This window comes from Austrofundulus limnaeus, unplaced genomic scaffold, assembly GCF_001266775.1.
Source record: "Austrofundulus limnaeus strain Quisiro unplaced genomic scaffold, Austrofundulus_limnaeus-1.0 Scaffold99, whole genome shotgun sequence".
In the NCBI taxonomy this organism is placed as follows: Eukaryota; Metazoa; Chordata; class Actinopteri; order Cyprinodontiformes; family Rivulidae; genus Austrofundulus; species Austrofundulus limnaeus.
The window spans coordinates 1,573,931-1,589,057 of NW_013952501.1; the positions used below are offsets into that span (position 1 = coordinate 1,573,931).

Here is a 15,127-nt window from a genome sequence, read left to right on the forward strand (position 1 = left end):
TATATATATTACATAGAAATGGTACAATTTCTAAGTTTTAAGATTTCATATGTTTACTATGGGGCAGCTGTTGTGGTTAGTGGAGTCGTCCTGGAACCGGACGGTCACCGGTTTGATTCCCCGCATTCCAGATGTGTCAATCATTGTGTCCTTGGGCAAGACACTTCACCCACCTTGCCTACTGATGGTGGTCAGAGGGTGGCACCGGTGCGTGGCAGCCCTGCCTCTGTCAGTGCCCCAGAGCAGCTGTGGGCGTAGTTTGCCACCATCAAAGTGTGAATGGGTGAATGCCTAAAGTGTAAAGTGCCTTGGGGTCCAAGTGGATTTGATAAGGTGCTATAGAAGTTCAAGCCATTTACCATGAACTATGTTACATTGTGAATATGACATCGTTACGCATTGTGCAAATCCATACATTCTGTTTTTATTACCATTTTACACGGTGTCCCAACTTTATCAGATTTGTGGTTGTACTTTTGCATTTTGACCTTATGGGATTGTTTTGCTTTTATTGTATCCTTCTCTGTTTAGGAGATGAGATTCTGGAGGTAAATGGGGAGTGTCTCCAAGGACTCACACACCATCAGGCAATTCAAATCTTTAAGGTGAATTTTATGTTTTCAGTTAGTTCAAAGTCATTAAGATTACTAAAGTTCATTTATTTATTTATTTATTTATTTATTTATTGCTGTTAAAAATGTTCTTGACAAAATTTGATTTTAAAGTTTTGACAAGTTTAAGTGGTTTTATACTTGCTTCTGCATCTTGTTCCAAATGAACTGTATTGAATTTGAATAACTTGTTTGAAGCAGTGTGTTAAAAAAATCAATTTGTGTTTTCCTTCACTTTCCTAATTAGCACCACCCTTTATATTTTTTTAAACAGCAGCTGGAAAAAGGTGTCGTGACTCTCACTGTTCGAACACGTCTGCGAAATCCCAGCCTAACACCACGTACAACACCTACCATCCTCAGTCGCTCTAGTTCACCCAGTTCTAACACTGGTGTAACTACAACTGTTCCTATAGGAGTGGAAGAGGCTGATGGAAACAGAGTTCCTGGCCCAGATTCAAAGGACTGCATCATCATGGAGATCATGCTTCATAAAGGTTAGTTTACTAAAACAAAAAAGAAGAAAAACAGAATAAAAAAAGAACACATTTGGATCAGTGAGTGTCCCAATGATCCTAGGAGCTATGTTGTCAGGGGCTTCAGGCCCCAGTAGGGTCACCCAAGGCAAACAGGTCCTAGGTGAGGGATCAGACAAAGTGCAGCCCTAAGACCTCTATGATGAACACAATAAATGGATTCAGTGTTCCCTCAGCTGGATGCGGGTCACAGGGGTCCCACTCTGGAGCCAGGCCTGGAGGTGGGGCACGCTGACGAGCACCTGGTGGCCGGGCTTTCATCCATGGAGCCTGGTCAAACACAGCCCAAAAAGGAGACATGGGTCCCCCATCCCATGGGCTCACCACCTGTGGGAGGGTCTGTAGGGGTCGGGAGCATTGTGTGTTGGGCAGTGGTCGAGGTGAGGACCTTGGCGGTCTTATCCTCAGCTACAGAAGCTGGCTCTAGGGACATGGAACGTCACCTCTCTGGTGGGTTAGGAGCCTGAGCTGGTGTTTGAGGTTGAGTGGTTCCATCTAGATATAGTCAGACTCACCTCGACACACCGCTCTGGAACCAGTCTCCTCGAGAGGGGTTGGGCACTTTTCCACTCTAGAGGTGCCCATGCTGAGAGGTGCCGAACAGGAGTGGGCATACTTATTGCCCCCCATCTCGGTGCCTGTACGTTGGGGCTCACCCTGGTGTATGAGAGGGTAGCCTCTCTCCACCTACTTGTGGGAGGACGGGTCCTGACTGTTGTTTGTGCCCATGTGCCTAACAGCAGCTCAGAATACCCACCCTTTTAGGAGTCCTTGGAGGGGGTGCTGGAGAGCGCTCCTAATGGGGACTCCCTTGTTCTGCTGGGGGACTTCAACGCTCACGTGGGTAATGACAGTGAGACCTCTGATCTGAACCCGAGCAGTGTTTTGTTATTGGAATTCTGTGCTCGTCATGGATTGTCCCGAACACCATGTTCAAGCATAAGGGTGTCCATATGTGCTCTTGGCACCAGGACACCCTAGGCCGCAGTTTGATGATCAACTTTGTTGTTGTTTCATCTGATCTGCGGCCACATGTCTTAGACACTTGGTTGAAGAAAGGGGTGGAGCTGTCAACTGACCACTACCTGGTGGTGAGTTGGCTCTGTTGATGGGGGAGGATGCCGGTCAGACCTGGCAGACCCAAACGTATAGTAAGGGTCTGCTGGGAATGTCTGGCAGAGTCTCCCCTCAGACGGAGCTTCAACTCACACCTCCAGGAGAACTTTGAACACAATCCAGGGGAGGTGGGGGACATTGAGTCCGACTGGGCCATGTTCAGTACCTCCATTGTCGAAGCGTCTTAACAGAACTGTGGCCATAAGGTTGTTGATGCCTGTCACTCCGGAAGCAGCCAATAGGTATTGGCAGTTCAAGTGGATTGCGGCTCGGATGGTCACTGAGGCAAAAACTCGGGCATGGGAGGAGTTGGGAGAGGCCATGGAAAAAGACTTAAGCACAGCTTTGAGGTGATTCTGGTCCACCATACAGCATCTCGGGGGCGGGGAGCGGTTCGGCACGAACATTATCTATGGTGGGGATGGTGTGCTGCTGACCTCAACGCGGGACATTGTGGGTTGGTGGGCAGAATACTTCGAAGACCTCTTCTATTCTACTGACACGTCTTCCCATGAGGAAGCAGAGCCTGAGGACCCTGGGTCGGACTCTCCAATCTCTGGTGCCGAGGTCACTGAGGTGGTTAAAAAGCTCCTTGATAGCAGGGCGCCGGGGGTGGATGAAATTCTCCCGGAGTTCCTTAAGGCTCTGGATGTCATGGGGTTGTGTTGGTTTACGTGATTCTACAATATCACGTGGACATTGGGGGCAGTTCCCCTGGATTGGAAGACCGGGATGGAGGTCCCCTTATTTAAAAAGGGGGACCACAGAGTATGTTCCAACTATAGGGAGATCACACTTCTGAGCCTCCCTTGAGGTCTAGGGGGTCAGGGGTTCTGGAGAGGAGGGTCCATCGGATAGTCGAATCTCGGATTCAGGAAGAGCAGTATGGTTTTTGTCCTGGTCATGGAACAGCAGACCAGCTCTACACCCTCAGCAGGGTCCTGGAGAATACATGGGAGTTCGCCCAACCAGTCTACATGTGTTTTGTGGACTTGGAGAAGGCGTTAGACCATGTTCCTCTGGGATTCCTGTGGGCGGTACTCCGGGAGTATGGGGTACCAGGTCTGTTGATATGGGCTGTTAGGTCCCTGTATGACCAGTTCCAGAGTTTGGTCCTCATTGCCAGTAGTAAGTTGGACTTGTTTTCCGTGAGAGTTGGACTCCACCAAGGTTGCCCTTTGTCACCGATTCTGTTCATAACTTTTCTGGACAGAATTTCTAGGCACAGACAAGGTGTTGAGGGGATCTGTTTTGGTGGCCTTAGGATCTCGTCTCTGCATTTTGTGGATGATGTGGTCCTACTGGCTTCATCAGATCATGATCTCCAGCTGTCACTGGAACGATTCGCAGCAGAGTATGAACCAGCCGGGATGTGGATCAGTGCTTCCAAATCAGCGACCATGGTCTGCTCTCCAGAGCTGACAGGGTCCCACTCACCTGGGCTGACATGTTCTCATGCACCCGAGAGGCTCGACACCTCCTCAGCCTGCGCTGCCTAGAGGATTTCTGATGCCTCATGCTGTCTTAGAATCCCTAGGGGAGGGGAAGTGGTCTCCATGCACTGCAGCCTCTGAGATGATCCCCACAACTGCTGCAGCCCTCTCTGAGGTCTCCACTCCTGCTGAAAGCAGCTCCCACGGTGGTCTCCGCACCTGCTGCAGCCCACTCTGAGGTCTCATCATCCACTGCAGCCCCCTTCGAAGTATCATCGTCTGCTGCAGTCCACTCTAAGGTCTCATCGCCTGCTGCATCTTGACCTGCGTCTTTGTTTGGCCCATCCTCACAATCTTCTCCAGAGTCTTCAGCCCCATCAGTCCCAGAGTCTATCAGTTCCAGAGTCTTCAGTCTTTGGCTCATCAGTCCCATTGCTTCCTGTCCCCTCAGTCATGGGATCTCCTGGTTTTTCATCTACAGCTGCTCCCAAGTCATCTACACCTGATCCCCAGTTCTATATCTGCACCTGAGTCCCGTGTTGTCTGTTCTCATGTTGTCTGAGCCATTTGGTTCTTCATCTGATCCCACTCCTGAGTCATCTTCATCTACCTACGAGTCTCCAGGTTCCTCGTCTGCTCCCGAATCGTCATGTTCTTTGTCTGCTCCCTAATCATCTATGTCTGCTGCCCAGTCATTTACTCCTGCTACAGCTCGCTAGTCATCTGCTCCTACTCCAGTTCTCCAGTCTCCTGTTCCAGCTTCTGAGTCCCCTGAGAAAACCTGCTCCCAAGTCTTTCATGATTCTGACCTGGCAGGCCCTGGGCAACCCTTCTGAGTTCCCACTTTGCTTCGGCCGGTCCCAGGGGCCATCCTCCTGAGCTCCAGCTTCGCCTTGGCCGGTTCCTGGACTGTCCTCCTGAACTCTCACCCCACACCAGATGCACCTAGGGTCATCTGTAGAGACTATTTGTTTGGTGTTTTTTTTTTTTATCTCCCAGGGTTCTCCTGTCAACCTTTAGTTCTTTGCTTTGTTTTCAGTTTTTCTTGTACTTTTTCCATCTTGTCTGTTCATCCTAAAACTTATCTTATGTGTCTCTTGCCCTCTTGCCCTCCATCCTGTTTGTCCGTACCCGCTCCCGTGTTCGTGTTTTTTGGTGTTATCGTCCGGCGACAATCTTTAGTGGGAGGCTACTGTGAGGATCTGTGTCTTGTGCTCTGTCTCCCTCTTGTGTTTATTATCTCTGTTCTCACATTCATTCACCTCAGTTCATTCACTGGAAGTACATCTACTACAGATTATCTTTTGAAATCAATCTACCATTGTCCACTCACCAAAGAAAGTAAAATTAATGAAAGTGTGTGTAAAAAAATGTTAACACTTACACATGGTTTGAGAATGTGCTTGCCTCAACTTCCGGGTTAATAATGAGAGATTGAAGACCTGTGCATTGGTGGCTCCTACAGTTATTTTGTTAAAGTTTTGAAAATCATCAAAGTGAGACACTTTTTCCCAAATCAACTGCAGTTCAATTCCAGGTCAATAACAAGACTCTTAACAACTGTAATCGTCCCCACTCTTAAGGGACGGCTCCTGACATTCTAACTCAAAAATATTCTGACTTGGCAGGGTGGAGGGGTAAACTTACAGGATGGAGTGCAAGAAACCAAAACACAAAGATACAAGGATACATGAACAAAAAACTGACAGGAGAAGCCTGTGATAATAAACACAAAATGTCTCTATGAATGATGGCATGTCAGGCAAAAGTTAAGAGTTTTGACGGGCAGCCTGGGGCTCTTCCGGCACAAAGCAAGAGTTCTGGCAGGGCGGCATGGAGCTCGTCTGACACTGGGCAGTGAGATTGCTTCAGCTCTTCACTTCTTAAGGTCCTCCAAAGACTGCTCTGCCAACTTTTTTTTTCTGGCTCTGAGATTAATTTTCTTTCCTGGTGTGCTCTTGATGCAGAAAGAGTGTATTTTGACCAGGCAGAACCTACAGATGCCATGAGTTCCATGGTGAGGGGAACCTGTGTGACGCCACCATGCATTGCAACATAGTCACATAAAACCCCTGGCAAAAAGTATGGAATCACCAGTCTTGGATGAACACTCATTCAGACATTTCATTCTGTAAAACAAACTCAGATCAAAAACATGATACAATAATAAGGTCATTCCAAAGTGCAACTTGTTGGCTTTCAGGAATACTCAAAGAAATGAGGAGAAACATTGTGGAAGTCAGTGAATGTTACTTTTATTGACTAAGCACAGGGAAAAATATGGAATCACTTAATTCTGAGGAAAAAAATATGGAATCACTTAAATTGGAGGTAGAAAATAAGGACACACCCAGTCAATTTCCTTTCRCTAAATGGACACCTGCCTCAGATTAGATCTGCTTGTTAGTCTACAGTTAAAAACACCTGCAGTCATGACACCTTGGAGGGCTGCTAGATGAAGTTGAGTGGCAAGAACCGTGGCTCCAACAAGAGAAAAGTCTCTTGAAACAAAAGAGAGGATTGTGAAACTTCTTGAAGAAGGTAACTCTTCATGCATGGTTGCTAAAGATGTGGGCTATTCACAGTCAGCTGTATCCAAGATATGGACCAAATACAAACAGCATGGAGTGGTTGTTAAAGCCAAGTGTACATGTAGACCAAGAAAGACATCAACACGTCAAGACAAACAACTTAAGGCCATTTGTCTTGAAAACCAAAAAAGTATAACTAACATACATAACATAAATGGGAGGAAGCTGGAGCCAATGTTTGTGACCGAACCGTAAGAAATTGCCTAAAGGAAATGGGATTTCAATACAGGAAAGCTAAAAGAAAACCATCATTGGCACCTAAACAAAAAAGAACAAGACTGCAGTGGGCTAAGGAGAGGCAATCATGGACTGTGGATGACTGGATGAAAGTTAACTTCAGTGATGAGTCAAGAATCTGCATTGGACAAGGAGATGATGCTGGAACTTTTGTTTGGTACCGTTCCAGAGAGATTTATGAAGAGGACTGCCTGAAGAAAACAACCAAATTTCCATAGTCCTTGATGATATGGGGCTGCATGTCAGGCAAAGGCACTGGGGAGATGACTGTGGTTAATTCTTCTATCAATGCAAAAGTTTACATTGACATTTTGGACAGTTTTCTCAGCCCTTCAATTGAACAGATGTTTGGAGGTGATGAAATAATTTTCCAAGAAGACAATGCATCGTGCCATAGGGCAAAAATAGTGAAGGCATTCCTTCGAGAAAGACACATTCAGTCGATTTCATGGCCTGCAAATAATCCAGATCTCAACCCAATTGAAAACATGTGGTGGAAATTGAAAAAAAAAAAAGGTCCACGAGAAGGCTCCGACCTGCAAAGCTGATCTGGCAACTGCTATCAAAGAGAGTTGGCCTCAAATTGATGAAGAATACTGTTTTTCACTCATCAAGTCCATGCCTCAGAGACTGCAAGCATTATAAAAGCCAAAGGTTTGTCCAACTAAATACTAGTGATGTATTTTGAATGGTCTTTTGTTTATCTATTTTTCATGATTCCATACTTTTTTCCTCAGAATTGAGTGATTCCATACTTTTTTCCTCAGAATTGAGTGATTCCATATTTTTTCCCTGTGCTTGATCAATAAAAGTAACATTCACTGACTTCCACAATGTTTTCTCTTCATTTCTTTGAGTGTTCCTGAAAGCCACCAAGTTGCACTTTGGAATGACCTTATTATTGTATCATGTTTTTGATCTGAGTTTGTTTTACAGAATGAAGTGTGTGAATGAGTGCTCATCCAAGACTGGTGATTCCATACTTTTTGCCAGGGGTTGTATGAGCCTCTGTGTGACAATTGTGTTCTTTTGCATGTTCTCAACCTCCACCTCATTGTTAATGGAAAATCCCCTTTCAGCAGAAAGGGTCCATGTGAAAGCAGCAGCAACTTCTGGCAAAAATTCCAACCAGCTGGGTAGAGTTGGCTTAATCTCTCAAGCAGGAAAGCGTTTAGGAGCTTCTGAAATGGCTCAATAGACAGGAAACTTTCAAACTGTTGGACAATGGCATCCCTAACAACAAAGCGAGGTAAATCAGAAAAGTCAAATACAGTATGTAAATAGGTAGTCATGGCTAAAAAAAATTTCAGCCCTGTAAGTAATGAGACTCAAAGTAACTCTTCATTTTTAAATGACTGCAAAAAATAAAAACCCACATGCATTTATGGAACTTATTCAACACAGGAGCCACTGCACCCAGAACAGGTGCAGGACCATTAGAAGAGGGAATAAAAAAATGAAAGATCCATGCCAAACCTATACCCTGATAGCAGATGAGAAATTGGTCAAATGGCTGAGCAAATATTTGCAACAAAGTGGTAACATTTTTCATAAAGTGTAAATAAAAACTAAGTCTGAGGAAAGTTGAGCATGGAATTCAAACTTCTAAAACTATTTCTACCAGCAGATACCATACCATACCACACCATACCATACCATACCATACCATACCATACCATACCATACCATACCATACCATACCATACCATACCAACTTTATTTGTAAAGCACTTAAACAACCATAGGACCAAAGTGCTGTACAGTCACAATCAATAAAACACAGTCACAGTGAATAATAAATGCCTAATCTAAAAATAAACTATACAATAAAACAAACACATAAAACCAATTAAAACAATGTCAAACAAACTAAAAAGTCAACATCTCAGATGGTGCCAAAAGCCAAAGAGAAGAGATGGGTTTTAAGTAGCGTTTTAAAAGTCGACAGAGAAGTAGCCTGTCTGATGCCCAAAGGCAGGTTGTTCCACATTTTAGGAGCAGCAGTAGAGAAGGCACGATCCCCTCTAAGCTTACAGTTAGTTTTTGGGACTCTCAGGAGCAGCTGGTCTGCTGACCTGAGAGAATGGGAGGGGATATAGGGTTGCAGCAGCTCAGTGAGATAATGTGAGGCAAGACCATTTAATGCTTTAAAAACAAATAAAAACTTTAAAATGAATCCTAAAATGAACAGGCAGCCAGTGCAGTGAGTCTAAAACTGGGGAAATGTGGTCATGCTTTTTGTGCCAGTTAAAAGATGTGCGGCAGCATTTTGGACCCTTTTGAGGTGAGGGACAGAGGAAGCACTGACCCCTATATAAAGTCCATTACAGTAATCCAACCGAGTGATAATGGAGTGGATTACTACCTCGAAGTTCTTTCTAGAAAGAATGGGCTTGACTTTAGCCAGCTGTCTTAAATGAAAAAAGCTGGATTTAACCACTGCTCTTATATGTTTACCAAATCTAAGATCACTGTCCACCTTGACCCCCAGATTTGTTATGACTGGTTTGACGTATGGAGTCAAGGACTGTAAATCCACAAGAGGGATATCAGTGGATGTGCCAAAAAACATAACCTCTGTTTTCTTCTCATTCAAATGTAAAAATCTGAAAGCCATCCAGGCCTTCAAGTCCTCAAGACATTTTAGCAGTGGTGCAGTAGACAATGTATTTTTTCCTGAGGGGGACATAAACCATACTCAATCATCTGCATAGAAGTTAAATGAAATTCCATGCTTTCTAAAAATGGACCCAAGTGGAAGCAAATAAAAACAAAAAAGAAGGGGTCCTAAGACTGATCCCTGTGGGACTCCACATGATACAGGAGCAGAAGAGGACACATGATCTTTAAGGCCGACACAGAATGTTCTCTCACTCAGATAAGATCTGAACCACTCCAGTGCTGTGCCTCTAATGCCCACCCACTGCTCCAAACGAGGAACTAAAATCTGATGGTCCACAGTGTCAAAGGCAGCAGTTACGTCTAAAAGCACAAGAATAACACAATCTCCAGAGTCAGTGGCCAAATGTATATCATTAAAAACTTTTAAAAGGCTTGATTTTGTGTTGTGTAGTGATTTAAAACCAGACTGTAACACTTCTAAAATATTTTGCTCTTTCAAAAAGACCATCAGCTGTTCATAAACTATCTTCTCAATTGTCTTTGACAGGAAAGGTAGTTTTGAAATTGGCCTGTAGTTGGAAACAACAGCAGGATCTAGAGCAGGTTTCTTAATTAAAGGTTGGATGAGTACATGTTTAAAACTTACAAGGAAAACACCTGAAGACAGACTACTGTTAACAAGTTCAAGAACACAGGGTCCAACAGATGGAAAGACCTCTTTAAATAATCGAGGAGGGACAGTATCATATGGGGAACCTGCAGGTTTCAAATGTTCAACAATCTTCTGCAGTGAAGACAAAGTGGCAGGCTGAAACCTATCAAAAACAACAGAGCAGGGAACAATGACTGAAGGGTCATATGTGGAATTGTACTGTATATCCCAGACCTGGAAGAAGTAATCTTATCAATAAAAAAGTGAAGAAATTCCTCACAAGCAGCAGGAGATGACTCAATACTGACAGTCTGTGGAGCATTTAAGACAACATCGATGGTTAAATAGGACAGCAGGATAGTGACAATTTGACAGAATTAAATCTGAGAATTGTTCTCTCAGCATCTTTAACAGTTCTTTGATAATGACGCCAGCAATCCTTTAAAATTTGAAAGGACACCTCTAACTTGTACTTTTTCCACTTGCGCTCAGCTCTCCAGCACTCACGTCTGACAGTACGAGTCTCATCATTTAACCAGGGCTCTGATCTGGTTTTAGGCTGCTTTGTTTTTAGGGGAGCCACAGAGTCCAAAACAGTTCTGCAGGTTGTGTAAAGCCAGGAGATCAGCTCCTCTGTGTTGTTACATACAGATTCTGGAAAGGCACAGTTTTGATTAAAACCATCTAAAAACTGTCCAGCAGTGGAAGAGTTTAAAACATGACAGAGCTGAGCTGCAGCACGAGGTTTAACTGTGGGACGAGTGAGAGTGACATCAAATAAAACAGGCATATGATCAGAAAAAACAGCTTCACAGATCTGCAAATTAAAAACAGGTAAACCAAAAGATAAAACCAAATCAAGTGTGTGTTCGTGTTCTTGAGTGGGACCAGCCAGGGACTGTACAAAATTAAAATTAGGTACACCTCGTGTCAGCTGCTTGTTCTTCAGGAAGGTCTGAACAAGAGTCTTCATGTGATTCAGGCATTTGGCTGGGTCCTAATGGTCCAGACACTCCATCTGCCTAACTGTTGCATATTTCAAGGGGCTCTTCTCCTGTGCTTTTCTTATGATGTTTGAGTCCCTGCACACAGTCCCTCATAAACTCAAGGACCTTGAGCTCTGCACTTTTATTGTACTAAACAAAAAAATATATATGTCAACATAATTAATAATAACTTTAATTTTCAAGTACCACATGGTAGGATTTAATATCATTCTGCAATCATGTGGCTTCATGCAATGTGATCCTTAACTGCTGCATTTGGGATGTCTCAGCAGAATTTTACTTGCTTCATGTGATCTGTGTGGATCTATCCATTACAATGGGGAATTGTGAATCAAAATGCACTGCTTTAAAGAGAGCTATTATACAAAATTGACTTTTTTGAGCTTTAAATTTAAGGAAATTATTTTAGTGAACAATTATCCAGTCTTAAATTTCACCTTTGTGAATTCAGTTGCTTTAACAGAGAAGCAGAACATCTCTAATAAATGTTCCTTCTTCTGTATCAACAGTATTATTGTTTTGTGTGCCAAAGTCTGATGTACTAACGTAGTGACATAGAAAGTAAATGGTTAATGGACTGTACTTATGTAGCACTGTTCTATCCATCCAGGATACTCAAAAGTGCTTCACACTACAATCTGTGCCTTCATTTACCCATTCACACAGCACTCTACTAGGTCTCTACAAAGCTAAAATGTACAATCACGTATGGAGACTAATCAGTGCCAATCACATTCATACACTGATGGGCATTAGGTGTGAAGTGTCTTGCCTAAGGACACAACAACTGAGACAGCTAGAAGGGGGATTGAACCGGCAACCTTCCGGTTCCAGGATGACTCCTCTAACCACTTACCACAGCCACCCCTAAAGTACCCCCCTACCCCGAGCATTTGACAAGGGTGTTTATGAATTACGAAACAGGAAGAACCAGTTTAGTAGTGGGAAATTACAATGCTTCTGATGGTCATGGTTATATATAATTGTGTCTTCAGCCCGTTTATACTTGGTCAGGTAAAAGACGTCCGAAAAGACAATCCCTTGCTGTCTTATTTCTTACTGAAGTATAACCCAAGCTTTGGATTTTCCTTTTTGATAAATCCTATAGTTAGGCTTAGGTTTCCTGAGTTATTCCTTAGTTATGCTGCTATAGGCTTGGATTGCTGGAGGACAAACTGACACTGAAGATACAGCTGGTCATAAAATATCCTAAATCCTTCCTCTGCCCTCCCACAGCTTATATAAGTATGTTAACAACAATATTGATGGCTGGATGTTTTTTTTTTTCACTCAATGATCAGTTGGGTGAAAAGTCTGGAGGAAAACATTTGTTTTTGTATTTTTATTTTTGTTTTTTTGTTAATGACGGTGATGGAAAAAGACGTGAGCAATAGATGCATGCTCACGTTCAATAAGATCAAACCAGCTGCTCTTCTAGTCCTTTTACCAACAGGCTTCAGATAAAAAAAATCATTTTAAACAAAATAACATGCAAAATGAAGAGCTGCTCGGAGCTCTGGTCCAGCTCCTTATCTCTGTGTTGCTCCTCATGAACAAACACACACATGAATTTCTGACAAATCACATGCTCCGAGCCGACAGTAGTAGTAGCAGACAGAGTGTCAGCCTCACGGACAGAAACTGGAAGTTGGTTCCACAAGAGAGGAGCTTGAAGACTGAAAGCTCTGCCTCCCATTCTACTTTTAGAAACTCGAGGAACCACAAGTAAACCTGTAGTCTGAGAGCGAAGTGCTCTGTTAGGAAAGTATGGAACAATAAGATGTTCAATATATGATTGAGCTTGGTTGTTAAGAGCTTTATGTGTTAGAAGTAAGATTTTAAATTATATTCTGAATATGACGGGGAGCCATAAAATCAAGAATTACAGTAGTCCAGCCTAGATTTGCATGAATCAGTTTTTCTGCATCATTTTTTTTGCTAAAAGGTTAGACCATATCTCCTTGGTGCTGCGCTCCTTTATTGGCTCCCTGTTTGTTTTAGAACTGGTTTTAATGGATGTCTGCATTTCTGTCTGAACTACTGCAGCCTTATGTGTCCTCCAGATTTCTTAGATCTAATGATCATTTGCTTTTAGTTGTTCCAAGATCCGGGCTAGTCCACAAGATGATTCAGCTTTTGTACTCACTGACTATTAATTCCGGATGACAGTGTATTTTAATTGTTGTCATTTATTTTTCACAGTTTTTATTTTGTTTGTTTTTTATGATTTTTTTGTGTCCTGTGTTATGTTTTTACTATTTGCATTGTATGTAGCACTTTGGCCAACAACAATTGTTTTTTTAAAGGGCTATGTAAAATAAATAAATTTGACTTGGTTTGATTCCTTCAAGGGATGATAGACCTAAATTTGGAATGTTATTCTTTTATGAATTGCAATGCACATTTGCTGAACTTGAGCACTTGTTCTTATTGTCCATATTTTAGAGCCTGGTGTTGGTCTGGGGATTGGAATTTGTTCTCTGACTTTGGAAAACTTCACTCCTGGTATCTACATTCATAGCTTGGCTTTGGGATCTGTTGCCAAGTTTGATGGAAGGCTCAGGTAAAAGTTTTACATTAATTTGAAGAAAATGTGTTAAGATCAGTTGAATTAAATTTAAAAAGAAAAATGTTGACAATCTGTGTCTAGTCGTGGAGATCAGATACTGGAGGTGGACTCAGTCAGTCTTCGTCATGCTGCTCTCAGTGAGGCCTACGCTATTCTTAATGTATGTGGCCCAGGACCAGTCAGTCTCATGATATGTAGGCACCCAGACCCCAAGGTAAGATAATCACTCTTCACTTTTTGTACATGTTTAAACTTAGCATTAATACATATAATAAGTTTTACATCTATAAGCAACTGTACTGCCAATGGCACTTCATTTTTACAAGTAGTTTAATATCCATTTTTAATTTAAAGTCACTGTAGGTGACCACATAAACACAGGCTCATGTAGTTTCCCTAAACATTTTAATTGAAATGACGCAACCTGTCAATCAGTCATGTGGGTTTGTCAGCAACTGACCAATCAGTGGCCGCATTTTGTCCCGAAGTGAAACGCCCCTTGCCTGGAGAAACGCCCCTTTGCCTCCGACAATACAGGGGTCGGGTTCATCATTGCGGACGTGTTGCGGTCATATAGATAAGTTGTAAAATAATCATTAAAAAAATGGTTAAACTTTGTCAGTGGGGAACGTGCAGTTCCGACACGCGTTACCCAGAGCATCTAGAGGGCGGAATAAAGTTTATTACATTTCCTAAACCCAAACGGAGTTTGGAAAAATGTAAAATAATTAATCAGATATCTAATTTGTTAAAACACACACCTTAACAGATGCTGGGACATTCATGCCAACCTTTGAAAACTGAGTCAGTACGCTTCATTTGCTAAACAAACTTACAAACAAAAACAAAAAGCAAACTTTGCTAAATTAGACAGGCAAAATAAGCATAGACAGTTTCAGTCCAAGGCAAATAGTATGTGCCTTGGCTACAGGCACACACGTGGCTACTGTTTTCACTGTCTCTCTTTGCTAATAAGTAACTTTACAGGCTTGAAATAAATAAGTAAAGAAGCATACACAACCGGATCTACGTAATCAAAACATAATCCAGAATTTCACAAGCTCGTTTATGTACTAGCTCCTTCATGTACTAGGAATAATTAGCTACTCACCCGCTTTTGCATGTGCAAAATGCGTCCGACACCGTGGGGTCCCAGTCCTCTGTGTCCATGCCTGGATCTGCTCTGGCATGGTGGGTGCGGGCGGGGCCTGTGAGCTCGTCGCTACTGGCCCCATGGGTTCACTGCGTGTGGTCGTTGGTGGGGCCCTCCCTGTTCTCTCCTGTGGTCCCCTTTGGGGGGTGGGTAGGTGGTCCTCCCGGCATGGGTGCCTCTGGGGGCTCCGCACTTGGGGTCCCTCTCAGGGTCCTTGGCACTGGTCTCCTTTATGTCGGCTTCGGGCTTTACGGGTTGGGTCTGTGGTCCTCCACAGTCACTTTTGAACAATCCATTGCAGAGATCTTGTATACATGCATGCTCACAACCGCACACGAACAGGTGTTTACATCCTGGGTTTTCTGGTCGGACACTGATTGAATGATATGTGCATATGTGTATGTATAGATATACTGTATATGTATGTGTATATGTGTATATATATGTGTATGTGTATGGATACCATATATACAGGTGCTGGTCATAAAATTAGAATATCATGAAAAAGTAGATTTATTTCAGCAATTCCATTTAAAAAGTGAAACTTGTATATTATATTCATACCTTACATACAAACTCATATATTTCAAATGTTTATTT

General features: G+C 42.9%; 1 protein-coding gene across 1 annotated transcript in view; it reads left to right on the top strand.

Moving 5' to 3' along the window:
• pdzd2 (PDZ domain containing 2) overlaps nucleotides 1-15,127 on the top strand; it is a gene marked incomplete at its 3' end in the record, with an annotated part of 123,902 nt that overhangs the window by 105,191 nt on the left and 3,584 nt on the right. The window contains 4 exon segments of the mRNA XM_014013289.1: nucleotides 532-605; nucleotides 886-1,108; nucleotides 13,251-13,368; nucleotides 13,456-13,588. Coding sequence (XP_013868743.1) covers nucleotides 532-605; nucleotides 886-1,108; nucleotides 13,251-13,368; nucleotides 13,456-13,588 — 548 coding nt within the window.